The sequence below is a fragment of the Thunnus maccoyii genome, chromosome 1 (genome assembly GCF_910596095.1).
Source record: "Thunnus maccoyii chromosome 1, fThuMac1.1, whole genome shotgun sequence".
Taxonomy (NCBI): domain Eukaryota; kingdom Metazoa; phylum Chordata; class Actinopteri; order Scombriformes; family Scombridae; genus Thunnus; species Thunnus maccoyii.
In genome coordinates this window covers 37,845,036-37,861,210 of record NC_056533.1, presented here as the reverse complement: position 1 = coordinate 37,861,210, position 16,175 = coordinate 37,845,036, and the positions used below count along the sequence as shown (strand labels likewise).

The 16,175-nt window shown below is 36.8% G+C and overlaps 1 protein-coding gene across 1 annotated transcript; it reads left to right on the top strand.

The window, feature by feature from the left end:
* Positions 1 to 7,570: 7,570 nt before the first annotated feature.
* On the top strand, positions 7,571 to 15,104 carry LOC121903192 (up-regulator of cell proliferation-like). Its single transcript, XM_042420038.1, has 2 exons — positions 7,571 to 7,638; positions 10,222 to 15,104. The coding sequence occupies exons 1-2, from the start codon at positions 7,611 to 7,613 to the stop codon at positions 14,928 to 14,930; spliced, it is 4,737 nt and encodes a 1,578-aa protein (XP_042275972.1). The 5' UTR covers positions 7,571 to 7,610; the 3' UTR covers positions 14,931 to 15,104.
* The last annotated feature ends 1,071 nt before the right edge of the window (positions 15,105 to 16,175 follow it).

Below are 16,175 nucleotides of genomic sequence, written 5' to 3'. Positions count from 1 at the left end.
TCCGATACTGCAGATGTTTCACAAGTTCAGCAGAAAGACAGGTCACAGTTTAGATGAAATTCTCATATATTTGTTGGATTTAAAACAATTTAAGTATTCACAAGAGTCACCAGGCAAATTTAAAACATAAAGAGAAAATGCGATCCTATTTTTACAGGTTGAGAGGGGTGCTGGGTGCTGTGGTAATTGAATGCAGCTTATTTTCTTTCCTCAAAGAACACATTAACAATAAAGTCTGCACACGACAAATTGGTAATTTCATGAACTGTATTCCATTATATTCTATCATATTTACTAAAGTGCCTTGTTAAAAAAATATTATGGGTGTTTTGTATTTGCAAGGACACAGCTAATCAGTGATACATTTCAAACCCTTGATATTTAAAGGCTGACTAGGATAAATGATTGTTGTGAGTTGGATAATAATGTAAAACCATTCCAGTTTTCTCCTACAGTCCAACATGTCAGTGAATTTGCTACGGCCTGTCGGTGTTTCCGGTTAATGTGAGTGTGAATGTGGATGTTTATGTGTGTGGGTGTAACCTGCCTCCTGTTCATGATGCAGCGTGTATCATATTCCCTTCCTGTTACTGCATGGTAGACAGACTCCAGCCTCCCATGACACTGTACAAGATTAGCAAGTGTAGAGATCAGTGGTGAACTCAGGCTGTCTGAGGTGCAGGGGCGAAAAAATATAAAGGACACCCAATGGGCCCCTTCAGCAGAGAGCGATGATGCATGTTGGTAAAAAAGCTACATCTCCAATTAAAATGAACATTTTATAGGGTGATTCAGGATCTAAGGAAAACAACACCTCTGTATTAAAAAGGATTTTTTAAACATTAATTTTGCAAACATCTCTGAATGGGTAAAGTTTTAAATGTTTATTTCTCAGACACATCTGTAATAAAAACATGGAACTATTAACATTTTGAGAATTAGCTGTTTTCAGCTGCTAGATTGGTGAAATCAAAGGAGAATTCTTTTGGCCATGAGTTTGTTAATGTTAATGACCTCGTTATGGTCAGTTGTGATGTTCCTCTCAATGAACAACAGAAGATGTGAGAACCTTCTTTCTCCACATCTGTTTCTAAACTGGGTTTTGATCACCTTCAGATTGGAGGATGATCACTGGACTGATGCAGTTGTTGCTGGCAGCTCAGACTGTACTGACCCAAAGGCAATGGAACAATCTAAAGGGGGTGTGACTGAGCAAACTACTGAGTAGTACTGTACCAAAATCAACTGAATGGAATAATGTCAGCCAGTTAATGGCCAGTTTGCTTGATCATAAGGGCGTCTTAAAGAGCACAGTATCTCATGTTCTTCAGTGGAAAGGAACTTCACAATGTTTTTCTCATATGTAGTACACCCTATACGGCACATTCACCATTTTAATTGTTCATTAAAAGGGCACTCATCATGGCATCATGTTTTCTCACACTTGGTGGCACCCTACAGGGCACTAAATACCTTTTTTTCATTGAAAGGGCACCCAGTTCTGCACTTGAGTATGTTAGACTTATGGGAACTAGAAGGGCACCCGTACAGAAGCTCCAGCTCACCCCTATTATAATGGCAACTTATAGGACACTGCATTACATCTTGTGGCTGTTCTTTACAGGGCACTTAATTCCAGATTGTCACATATAGAGAGACACTCTATAGGGCACTTAATCCTGATTTACCCTTTGGTATGTTTCCTCCTTTGCGTGGGCACCTTAGGGGGCATTTTATATGGTTTGCTTTACAGTAGGATCATCTTAGAGGGCACTTTTGTGATACTTTTTTGTCCTCAGGGGCACTGGGGTGGGTTGGTGGTGGGGGTCGGGGTGGGGGGAGTGGGTGGTTGACCCCCTGCCCCCCTCCCGAGTCCGCCAGTGGTATAAATGGTCCATATATGTCCATGTGTGCAGTGGTTCTGGGTCGGGTTTGTGCTAGGATTTTCTGGTTTTGGTCCATAGTCAAGCAGGCAGCATTGTATTTTAAACTTTGTGGGATATTTATAATACTTTGGTAATAAAATCAACAATGGAGGTAAATTGCTCCTTGTACATCTTCAGAAGATAAATTTAAATAAAATTACAAAATAGTTAATTAGTGGATGGGTTCATTTAACACACCTGAACATGCATATTCTTATTCTTGTTTGTTAAGGACATCAGTGATGAAGATTCATTTGTTGATCTACACGGTGCAGAAGTAGAGGACACTCCACCAACACCACAGTCTGGCTGCAAGGGTGAGTGTCAATAGAATGATGCAAGTGGTAAAGGTCAGCTTTAAACAATCTATCATTCAGCAGAAAATGCACTGTATGCTGTGCAGTCTCAAAGTAGTTTTAATATCAACATTATTATTATTGCTGTGTTCTTAGAGCCCAGCCCCCCTGTGAAGATAATAGTTTTTCATGGTTATTTAGTTCAAGGTTAGGTCATCCCTGAGTACAGATGGACGCACATTTCCCCCCTGACTAGGAATAATGTGGGCAAAAGCAAACACCTCTATGTGAAAAATAAATAATTATTTGGTAGTTGAGACCTTTTCTTTTTTGTTTCATCTTGGTTTGAAATTGTGTGCATGTCACATGGCGGTGGTCCATGACAATATGACCCAATTTAATATCACTATATTGTAAGGAACTACTGGGGTCAAAACCTGCATAGGACTGTTAGGACATGAAAACGGTTTAATACAGGGAGTTTTAGCTCAGTTAAAACTCTGCTTTTCACATTTTTTGCTATGCCACAAAAAAGAGTCCAAAAAAGAGCCTCCATATAAATTAAATGCAACTCCAACCTTTTTATTTTAAGGTCTTTAGGTTGACGTCTAGCTTTCACCACTAGATGTCGCAATGTCATTAATTAATTATGGGCTTATTTACTGCTGCCACATTCGTTTCGTTGGGACTTGTGCCTTTAATGGCATGTTTGATTGACAGGCCGGACTCACAGCACAGTATTTGAAAAGTTAGAGTTTTAATCATTAGATGTTATGATTCATGATTCAATATTTCAAATGTTTATCTCAGTGTGACTGAAAATAATGACAGAAATGATGTCCCTGCATTAGCTATTGTAGCTAACTGCATAAGGATCTACTTCCAGGGAAACTTGGCAACTACCCAACACCCAGAATTTTATTTTAATATGTGACGTATAAAACAAACTGTTGTGGATTAGTAAGCAGCCAGCCTACACTGTTATAGATTTTTCCAACAAAAACGGTAAAGAACTGGCAGCAGAGTTGCCATTAATTTATAAACAGAAACCTGTTGTTCAGGTGTATGAAATGCTTCTGATTTCTATATCAAAAATAAATATGACAGATGCATGAGACAGTCCCAGAGTCTCCTGCAGTCTGATGTCAGGTGTCAGTGAACCTCAGTATGCTGGAACCATTTGACTGTTTTGTATTGAAATGTGTCACAAAGCATTTTTTCACAATATAATTTGAAGTTGATCATAACTGTATCTAGTTAGTGATGATTTGAAATATGTGCAGTATTTTGACGCACTAATGGATTGCATTTTATATATTTTTTAAGATGGACTGGTTCTGTCAAACAAAAAGATGATACATAATTGTGTGTCTAGATTCTGAAGAGCAGGGGAATGAAGAGAAAACACCGACCTCGACGGACACAGATGGACGAGAGCCTACAGGTACACTCCCACTCACATTACCTACATTTATTGAAGTAGATTTAGTTTTAACCAAGAGACATTTATGAAGGTCTGAACCAGGAAGGAGAACTCATAGATGCAGTTCAACAATGGGATTTATGTGAAATCACCAGAAAAGAAACGATAACATGAACTCTGTTATAAAATATTTACTTTGGCCACAGTTCAACTCCAATATTAGCTCCAATGTTAGCAGCATGCTAGCTCACTAGGTTCACTTTGTGGTAGAGACCCTTTGCATTACTCACTACACTGTTGAGTAGAGCTGTACTCACATCAGATTACAGAACATTCCAGTTCACCTGCAGAGCAGCTGCCCTACACTCACCTCCCATTACAGCCTACATACCAAACGTTATGTTTTACCTTTAAGACTCGTATTTTACAGCCTTTTGATCATCATCTGTGATGTAAAAACCTATGATCTATCTCTGTTTCCATTACATTAGTTTTGTAGTTAGGTAATTTTGAAACAAGAGAGAGTTTGCAAGACTTGATAGTCTACCATGCTGTTTTCCTGTAACTAGAAAAAGTTCAGTGACAAGTGACAAAATGAGATTCGACTCAAGGGCTTCTTGACTCATGATAACATTATTATCTCCTTTCAGCAGGGTAGTAAAGGTGTTTATCAACAGCAAGTTGAAAATCACTTCTAATGAATGTAGCTGACAGTACAATGAAAAAAAGTCCTGATAACTATGAAGAAGTGAAGCAGTGATTAAACAGACTGATGATTAATCATGGCTGTTTACACCTGCTTAAGAATGAATTTACAGATATGCTGGAGTTGACTATCCCACACATTCTCAACATAACTTGTTACATAACTTATCACAGTTAATGCGTTTTGAGATATCTCTTCACTGCACTCCTCCTCAGAACCCGAGATAAAGGTAAATAGAAACCTGTTGTTCAGTTGTATCAAATACTTTTGATTTCTACATCAAGTATAAATACAACAGATGCATGAAACCGTCCCAGAGTCTCCTGCAGTCTGATGTCAGGTGTCAGTGAACCTCAGTATGCTGGAACCATTTGACTGTTTTGTATTGAAATGTGTCACAAAGCATTTTTTCACAATATAATTTGAAGTTGATCATAACTGTATCTAGTTAGTGATGATTTGAAATATGTGCAGTATTTTGATGCTCTAATGGATTGCATTTTATATATTTTTTAAGATGGACTGATTCTGTCAAACAAAAAGATGATACATAATTGTGTGTCTAGATGTTGAAGAGCAGGAGAATGAAGAGAAAACACTCGACTACGATGGACACAGATGGACGAGAGCCTATGGGTACACTCCCACTCACATTACCTACATTTATTGAAGTAGATTTAGTTTTAACCAAGAGACATTCATGAAGGTCTGAACCAGGAAGGAGAACTCATAGATGTAGTTCAACAATGGGATTTATGTGAAATCACCAGAAAAGAAACGATAACATGAACTCTGTTATAAAATATTTACTTTGGCCACAGTTCAACTCCAATATTAGCTCCAATGTTAGCAGCAGGCTAGCTCACTAGGTTCACTTTGTGGTAGAGACCCTTTGCATTACTCACTACACTGTTGAGTAGAGCTGTACTCACATCAGATTACAGAACATTCCAGTTCACCTGCAGAGCAGCTGCCCTACACTCACCTCCCATTACAGCCTACATACCAAACGTTATGTTTTACCTTTAAGACCTGTATCTTACAGCCTTTTGATCATCATCTGTGATGTAAAAACCTATGATCTATCTCTGTTTCCATTACATTAGTTTTGTAGTTAGGTAATTTTGAAACAAGAGAGAGTTTGCAAGACTTGATAGTCTACCATGCTGTTGTCCTGTAACTAGAAAAAGTTCAGTGACAAGTGACAAAATGAGATTCGACTCAAGGGCTTCTTGACTCATGATAACATTATTATCTCCTTTCAGCAGGGTAGTAAAGGTGTTTATCAACAGCAAGTTGAAAATCACTTCTAATGAATGTAGCTGACAGTACAATGAAAAAAAGTCCTGATAACTATGAAGAAGTGAAGCAGTGATTAAACAGACTGATGATTAATCATGGCTGTTTACACCTGCTTAAGAATAAATTTACAGATATGCAGGAGTTGACTATCCCCCACATTCTCAACATAACTTGTTACATAACTTATCACAGTTAATGTGTTTTGAGATATCTCTTCACTGCACTCCTCCTCAGAACCCGAGATAAAGGTAAATAGAAACCTGTTGTTCAGTTGTATCAAATACTTTTGATTTCTACATCAATTATAAATACAACAGATGCATGAAACCGTCCCAGAGTCTCCTGCAGTCTGATGTCAGGTGTCAGTGAACCTCAGTATGCTGGAACCATTTGACTGTTTTGTATTGAAATGTGTCACAAAGCATTTTTTCACAATATAATTTGAAGTTGATCATAACTGTATCTAGTTAGTGATGATTGAAATATGTGCAGTATTTTGACGCACTAATGGATTGTATTTTTACATATTTTTTAAGATGGACTGGTTCTGTCAAACAAAAAGATGATATATAATTGTGTGTCTAGATTCTGAAGAGCAGGGGAATGAAGAGAAAACACCGACCTCGACTACGATGGACACAGATGGACGAGAGCCTATGGGTACACTCCCACTCACATTACCTACATTTATTGAAGTAGATTTAGTTTTAACCAAGAGACATTTATGAAGGTCTGAACCAGGAAGGAGAACTCATAGATGTAGTTCAACAATGGGATTTATGTGAAATCACCAGAAAAGAAACGATAACATGAACTCTGTTATAAAATATTTACTTTGGCCACAGTTCAACTCCAATATTAGCTCCAATGTTAGCAGCAGGCTAGCTCACTAGGTTCACTTTGTGGTAGAGACCCTTTGCATTACTCACTACACTGTTGAGTAGAGCTGTACTCACATCAGATTACAGAACAGTCCAGTTCACCTGCAGAGCAGCTGCCCTACACTCACCTCCCATTACAGCCTACATACCAAACGTTATGTTTTACCTTTAAGACTCGTATCTTACAGCCTTTTGATCATCATCTGTGATGTAAAAACCTATGATCTATCTCTGTTTCCATTACATTAGGTTTGTAGTTAGGTAATTTTGAAACAAGAGAGAGTTTGCAAGACTTGATAGTCTACCATGCTGTTGTCCTGTAACTAGAAAAAGTTCAGTGACAAGTGACAAAATGAGATTCGACTCAAGGGCTTCTTGACTCATGATAACATTATTATCTCCTTTCAGCAGGGTAGTAAAGGTGTTTATCAACAGCAAGTTGAAAATCACTTCTAATGAATGTAGCTGACAGTACAATGAAAAAAAGTCCTGATAACTATGAAGAAGTGAAGCAGTGATTAAACAGACTGATGATTAATCATGGCTGTTTACACCTGCTTAAGAATGAATTTACAGATATGCTGGAGTTGACTATCCCCCACATTCTCAACATAACTTGTTACATAACTTATCACAGTTAATGTGTTTTGAGATATCTCTTCACTGCACTCCTCCTCAGAACCCGAGATAAAGGTAAATAGAAACCTGTTGTTCAGTTGTATCAAATACTTTTGATTTCTACATCAAGTATAAATACAACAGATGCATGAAACCGTCCCAGAGTCTCCTGCAGTCTGATGTCAGGTGTCAGTGAACCTCAGTATGCTGGAACCATTTGACTGTTTTGTATTGAAATGTGACACAAAGCATTTTTTCACAATATAATTTGAAGTTGATCATAACTGTATCTAGTTAGTGATGATTTGAAATATGTGCAGTATTTTAACGCACTAATGGATTGCATTTTATATATTTTTTAAGATGGACTGGTTCTGTCAAACAAAAAGATGATATATAATTGTGTGTCTAGATTCTGAAGAGCAGGGGAATGAAGAGAAAACACTGACCTCAACTACGATGGACACAGATGGACGAGAGCCTACAGGTACACTCCCACTCACATTACCTACATTTATTGAAGTAGATTTAGTTTTAACCAAGAGACATTTATGAAGGTCTGAACCAGGAAGGAGAACTCATAGATGCAGTTCAACAATGGGATTTATGTGAAATCACCAGAAAAGAAATGATAACATGAACTCTGTTATAAAATATTTACTTTGGCCACAGTTCAACTCCAATGTTTGAGATAAACTCAAAATATTAATGTAATTATCGTAGAATTATGATACCATGATCTTCAGTGTAATGTAATTATTGATACATTAGTATGAAACAAAAATGTTCAAAGGAAACAAAAAGGAGATGAAGTGATGAGACAAATCAAAGTTGCAAAAAATAAACACAAGTCACTGCAACAGGTGGAGAGAGAGAGAAAGACGGAGCAGCATCAGTTCAGAGTGAAGCAGGTGGAGGTGAAGATGGTGTTGATATAGATGTTAATACTGAGATAAATTCAAACAAACACACACTTGAGACTAAATGTCTCAACAAAAGGAAACGTTTCATAGCAGCCTGTAGTGATTTTACAGTTTCTTGATGGTCAATTTCAAATTCAAGTTTAATAAACAAAAAAACTAATAATCAGATTGTGTTCATTAATAAAAGACTAATTGCTTAATTTTTGTTTGTAATAATCAGTTTTTAGATATACAAGTTTATTTTTAATTAAATATTTTATATAGACTTGAGCTTAAAGAGAGTCAAATAAATAAATTAATACATGAATAAATTACATACATGCACAATGCATCCTCATATTCAAAATAATTAAATATAAAATCAGACTCAAATTGAAACACCATCATTACACTAAGTAATGTCTGGAAGTCTAAATAAGTTGTTTTCCACTGAATGGAAAAAAAAAAGTGTTCTCAGTAGAGGTCATGTAGGGCCTTATGAGCTCCGTTTTAATGTTTTCCAGATTCTGTTTGATTTTTTTTTTGATTTAAGCACATTTTGTCACCAAAAAGTGTCCAATCATGTGGTGTTTGAATAAAATTTCAATTAATTCAATAAGAAATTATTCAAAATATAATCATATATTGACTGAAATGAATATATATCAGTGAATTTGTAATGATGCAACACAACATTGCACTATATTTTAAATCCAAGTAAGTGCTTCAATACACAGCACACTGAGAGTTTGCATGAAGAAGTGAAACAGATATGTGAGCACTATGGCCTGAAGTAATCCTTCACATAACAAATAATAATCACAAAATAACATTGGTAAAGCGAGTCTTACAGTTTGGATATTGCTCTGCTCTAAATTTATATGTTAGTATTGAATTCCTCAGTTTTTTGGATGACTTAGCCGTGTCAGAGGGCCTCATCGACATGACTGTGTGTGTGTGTTGTAACGGGTTTGTTACTTCATAGAAAATAGTTGGAAATAGCTCAGTCAAACCACACAAAACAATAAATACAATAAATATAAATAAATAAATAATAAATAGCAAGTAGCAATGAAAAACACATCATCAAAAACCAGTACAACTCAGTTCAGTGTTCAATAGATAATTAAATCAAGCAAGCGAAGCGACATCGGTGTGTGTCTGTAACTCGTCCCACAGTCTCAGAGTTCAATCCTCTCAGTAAAGGGTCCGTTTTGTTTTCCCCACAAGCCCTAATCAGTTCAGTTCAATCCGGTTTCACAAACATAAAAGAAAAACAACTCAAAAGTCTGCTCCGGGTTTTCACCGCAGATCCCCTCACAAAACAAAACAAACCAAAGACACTAGCAAAGCAACACTGTTACATATGTCAGACCATCATGTTTAACTAAATATCTTCAAACGTTACAGTTTCGGCTGAAAATGACAACAGAAAAAAACAAGTTTGCCAAGTTCACATATCTCAGCAATTCAAATCAACCACCAGTCGTCTACCCAGGAGTGACTGTTGTTGTTAGCGTGACGTCACGGTCTGTAGTTCTAATGAATGGCGGAGTAATATTTTTAGTGATGAGGCTTTTTTCATTTGAGCACGGCTAGGTGTTGCTGTTATGCTGATTTGAGCATGTTCTAAATGTCTAGTTGACCAATCAGATTGCTTGGTTGGAACAATGTTTTGTGTAAGTGTATTTTGAAAACATGGTAGAGAATACAGAAAGAAAGAAAAAGAAAGAAAGAAACAATGAAGGAAGGAGGAAAAGAAAGAAAGAAAAAGAAAGAAAGAAAGAGGTTTTCTTAAGAACAGTAATTTTACATTAAATTGACACAGGCCAATGCAACTGATTTTCTGTACTGTAATAAGAATAAACCCTGAAGAGCAACATTGCACAAAACACAGTTACAAACCAGAAACACAACTACATTTCATAACACACGTTAATTAAAGACATCAATGATTCAGAAAACAAGATATTTCACAAAAAACACAATCTTGGGTCAGAACTGAATCAAATCAGGTCCTCCATAGATGCCAATACAATACTGAAAACACATTTAAAAATAGCATACAAATAAAATTAATGTTATATAACATGCTAAGTCATAGAGGGTTACTCATTTTTCTGTTAATTTTTCTTGTTTTTAAAAGTGAATTTTTTTTTCTTTCATAGTCTTTTTCAACTTTCTCTCCAAACTTGGACTGAAGAAATTTTATCCCAACAAGCTCACTCTTCGGTCTCTTCTGGAAATCAACAAAAACAGCATTTATGATGAAACTGTTGAATCACTGGAAAAAATACCATGGTGCTTTCTCAGGAAACTCTTTCAAATCAACACAGAATGCAGAAACTGTACACAATTATCAAACAATGATGATGATGATGATGATGATGTTGATGATGATGATGATGATGATGATGATGACGATGATGATGAGGGAAACAGTGACTTTGACAGAGACACAGATGACTCTGCAGACAACAAGGTTAACCCTCTCGACCTCATAGTCGCACTCTTTCTTTGTGCTGACAGCTTCTTGCAACAGGAAATGGCCCTCAAGATGACAATGTGCCAGTTTTCTGTCCCACTGCTGTTGCCTCATGGTGATAACAGTCAGTGTTCCCTGATGCTGTGGGCTCTGAGAGACATCGTCAAAGAGTGGTGTCCACATGATTTGTCTGAATCAAGAGGGTTTGTTGAAGACAACATTGTCCAAGCAAATATACCATTCTTTACTTTTGTGAGGCTGAAAAACTGCAGTTTGTCCAAGTCACAGATGTTGAATAACGTTCTCAGTCGTGGCCAACAGAATCACAACATCTTCATACATAGAGATATGGAAGGAGGAACACTTAAAAGAGAAATAGCCAATGGTTTGGTCGAGGTTTGCTGGTACCTTCCCTGTGGCAAAAAAACTCTTGACATATTTCCAAAACCAGTTGCCTTTGCCAATTTGAGAGGAGACATTTGTGAGTCACTCGCACAATTCAATTTTCTTTTTCGAGTGTCAACTGCTACCTTTGTGTTCCTGGACAAAGTTGAAGAAAGAGAGCATCAGATTCTGACTTCTCTTCAAGATGTAAAATCCAAACTCTTCATGGTTGTTAATCGCAAGGACAACTCTAGAGAGGACAAGATGTCTGTTAAGAAAACTCAGAAAAAATTAGAATTACCAAATAACAGTGTGAAAATCAAAGACCCAAAGGTAAATGTTGCAGAGTTTTCAAAAAAACTTTGTGCAACCATCAAGACCTCACTGCAAGAAGAAACACCCACATTGAACATTGTCAATATGGTTGGAAAAGCTGTTGAACTTGGTCTATCTGTGGATGAAAGCACAAGTGACAAACAAAAGAAAGCAGCTGAGGAGATAATGAAAGGAATTGGGGTTCAGACTATACCAGACTACAAGAAACAACAACTTCCTTTGCAGGGAGATAACTGGAAAAGGTTATCACAGTTAGAAAAGGAGGAATGTAGATTGAAGAAATCTGGTGATCTAGGACTGGAAGAATATAAATCACAGCTAAAGGAAGAAAAACAAAAAATCAGGAATGACCAAAACAAATACAAATTGTCCAAAGCAATGACAAGTTTCATTGAATCCTTATCCACAAGAGACAAAGAGAAAAGAGATTTTTTTCTTAGGTGGATGAAACTTAACCTTGATACACATTCTCGGAGCAAACTGTTTGAGCTGCGCAACAAATTCAAAGAGCAATGCGAGAAGAAAGACATCGAACTCATTGCAAAGTTAGATCAAGATTTGCTGGAAAGTTCCTTAGGAGTAGAGCATTACATGAGAGAGATGGGACTCATCTATGAGTTCTCAATTTCTGGCTCAAGAAACACTGCTGATGAAATATCTCGTCTCCCTGGTTTGGCTGCTGAAATGCTGTTGGATGGATATCCTTTAGAGCTCTTGGATGGAGATGCTTCCAACATCCCAGAGAGATGGGTGACAGATGTGCTGACGGAGCTTCACAAGAAGGTTGGAGGGAAGAGCAGACTGTTAGTACTGACTGTGCTGGGTGTTCAAAGTACAGGGAAGTCAACACTCCTCAACACCATGTTTGGTGTGCAGTTTCCTGTCAGCAGCGGCAGATGCACAAGAGGAGCTTATATGCTTTTCCTCAAAGTTGGAGAGGACATGAAACATGAGCTGAATTATGAATATATAGTTCTCATTGACACAGAGGGTCTAAAATCTCCTGATTTGGCAGAACTAGATGAAAGTTATGTGCATGACAACCAGATGGCAACCTTTGTGATTGGTTTAAGTGATGTCACCATTATCAACCTCGCCATGGAGAACTCAACAGAAATGAAAGACATCCTGCAAATTGCAGCTCACGCTTTCCTGAGAATGAAGGAAATTGGTAAAAAGCCAGTTTGTCATTTTGTGCATCAAAATGTTTCTGGAGTTTCAGCTCATGCAAAGACCATAACAGATAGAAAGAAGCTCTTGGACCAGCTCAATGAAATGACACAAATTGCAGCTAAAATGGAAAAAAAGCCTTCTATTAAAGCATTCACAGATGTGCTGGACTATGACATGGACAGAAACCACTGGAACATCCCAGGACTCTGGCATGGAACCCCTCCGATGGCAGCAGTGAACACAGGTTACAGTGAAGCTGTAGCAGATTTGAAGAAAAATCTTTTGGCAATAGTGAAAACAGACCGAATCAATGACGTCTCACAGATCCCAGAGTTTCTAGAATGGATCAGAAGTCTCTGGAAAGCAGTGAAATATGAGAACTTCATCTTTAGTTTCAGAAACACTCTTGTGGCTCAGGCCTACGACAACCTTTGCAAAGAGTTCAGCCAATGGGAATGGCAGTTCAGAAAAGAAATCCTCTCCTGGCAAACAGAAGCAGAGTTGGAAATCTTAAATTCTGACAATGAAGCTGATATTCGAATTTGGAGCAAATTGGTTGAATCAAAAAAATCACAGATGTCAGAAAAAATAGCATCTCAAGAAAGAAAAATGAAGGAGAAACTTACAAACTACTACAAAAAGAAAGACCAGAATGTAAATCTGATAGAAAAACACAAAACTGACTTTTTCAACAGCATCAGTAGTGTTGCAAAGGAAATCGAACATTCAGTGAACAATAAATTGGACTGTGCACTTGAGCTGAAAATAAGTTCAAAAAAAGTTCAAGACATACAGAAGAAATACAGAGGCGGGGTTGAAGATGAAGTCATGAAGCTCCTGAGTGAATGTAAAAACTCCAAACTGTCTGATGAACAGCTGACACAGAAGTTTGAAAAGATGTGGACTGAAGCCACTAAAAATGTGTCTGGCCTGAAAGAGCGAGATATCGCAGCAAGTGTCCTGAAACAGTTGAGAGGAAATTTCTCAAATCAGAATGTTAATGAGAAATTCCAAAACATTACAGACCTAAAGGACATTGGTAAGGATCGATTTAAAACCAGACATGAACATACAGACTCCTATATGGAGAAGTTTAAACATCTGATTCGACTAGGAGATCTGCAGAACTTTGCTGACAGTGTCATTGAGTCTTGCACACGGGTTGTATTTGATAAAGCAAAGACAAACACAGATTACCAGGACTCTTTTACAAGGGATCTTCTTGAAAAAATAGATGAATACCTTGATAAAAGTAATCACGAAACAAATACACAGTTTGAGTTTGACCTGAAACTTCACATGTGTGGCATTGCCTCAAGGGAATTCCTCAAAATGCACCAAAAATTCTTGTCAGATAATGATCCTCAAATTCAGCTGCAGAAGTACAAGACTCAGTACTTGACAGATTTTCTTGATTTATACGAAGAGAGAGATGATTGTCAGCGCAAAGCAAAGACTTTTGTCCAGTTTTGTATCAAACCTGCTGTGGAAGAGTACATCAATAGATCTTTGGGAATAAACATTGTGGATGAAATTTTGACAGGTTGTCATTCAGCAGAGTTCAGTTCCCGCTCCTCTTTCCAGTACAACATTCAGGAAGAGTTGCTGCAAAAGGACGACTTTGACAGTTTGGTCAAGTACATTTGTAACTATGAAATATATGTTAAAGATTGGATATTTCAGCAAATCCAGCAACAAATGTTAGAGAACAAAAATTTGTGCAAACTGAAACAAGAGAATCTGAAGGTGATAGTTGACAAGATCACAGCAGCCTTAGAGCAGGCCACAAAAGGACCAGATGGTGTTCAACTGCCAAACAACAAAGAAAGCATCACAGAGCTCATCAGCAACATGCGGAAGTATTTGATTAAAGACATCTCAATTTCAGAGGAGGATGAAAAAACCGCCTTGTTTCAAATCCAAAGCACATGTCATCCATTTATCAAGAGCCTCAAAATGTCAATAGAAGACTTGAACAAACAGCTTCAGGAGGAATTCTCAAAGTCTGAAAACGTCACTGAGACTCTGAGCAAACTTCCAATCAAACCACAGGATGAGCTTTTCAAGCGAGTGTTTGGTTGTGGAAAACAATGTCCATTTTGTAAAGTTCCCTGTGAGGCTGGAGGCAAAGATCACAAGCAGCATCATGCAGCTGTTCATCGACCACAAGGTCTTGGTAGGTACAGAAATGTAGACACTCAGAAGCTGGTTGAAACACTGTGTACAACTGATGTACAAAGTGAGCGTAAATTCAGAAACACAGATACTAAAGGAGAGTGGCATCCTTACAAAGACTACACCAAGTATTATCCAGACTGGCACATTCCTCCAGATCCCAGCATAGAGGCATCTGACTACTGGAAGTTTGTACTGGTAGAATACAATGACAGATTTGCTCAAGAATATGAGGCCAAGCCAGCTGATGTTCCAGAGGCCTGGAGGAAAATCACAAAGGAACAAGCACTGAAGGGTTTAAAAGATGCCTTCAACATAAAGTGAACAATGTAAAAATGTCTTTAAACAAACTAAGACCCTGGAACATTCACCGGATCAGTTACATTCAATGAGTTAAATTCAAAATCAATACCATTCAAAAAATTATCAGGTTGGCTGAACCATTATAAGTCTTCAGTCTAATTCAATGTAATGAAAAGCTTCCCAAACATATTTGTTTTGTTTTTCATGTTTTATTTTTATGTTGTTTTTTTATGTAAATGACTTTGTGGTTCAAACAGACTAAAGCAGCTGCTGACAGTGAATACTGTGGCATCCTTTGGTCTGGTGAACATGATGAATGACAAATGATGAGTTGAACAAGTTGTTGAAAAGCTGGAAATAGTTAAAGTTATCAACTTTTTCAGTACTGTTTATTTTACTTTTTTATTTTGTTTTTAATTTTTGAAGATTACAGACATTTTGTTTTCTTCTCTCATGATTAATGACTGGTGTTCATGATAATGATGTTGACAATGATGATGACAGAAAATGATGTACAACAAAGATCGTGTAAAAAAAGAAAAAAAAAAAAAAGAAATGTTTTGTTATGTTTTTATCTTTATTTTTTGGTTTGTGATCATTACAAATGTTTTGTTTTTCATTTTTTCAAGTTTTTATTATTATTATTATTACTGTTATTCTTTTCTTTGTTCATATTGATATATGACTATGTGAATAGTAACCAGTGTGCAAGATAATGATGATGATGATGATGATGAAGATGTCAGCATGGTTCATTCAGTGTTTGCAGTTGGCTTTCTAATGGGTAATACCAGTCAATCAATAACAAATATTGATACAACTGACTTTTGGTGCCTTTCTGAAGCTGAACATGTAACAAAGAGGCAGAAAGCACAGAAACAATTACTCAGACTTTTAAATATTTACCATATTTTTTCTTCTTTATGTTATTCTTTTACATAAAAATGTGATGATGATGATGATGATGATGATGAAGGCCTGCAGTATGTAATTCAAAGGTCATGTAATGAGATTCTGTTTTGTGACACGTTTTACTACTTTTAACATTTTTTTATAGTTTTATTCTTTAACATTTCTTTCAAAACATAACATGCTACAATGAAAATAGTTATTCATGTTTTCTCGGAGAGTAAAATAAATAAATTGTCATTAGTTGAAATGTTTGCATGTTGATGCAAATTACTTTGTGATTCATGTACAAATACTGAGACGTCCTTTCATGTGTTGTTGATGTTTAACTTTTTCTGAGATACTATGTGTTGAACA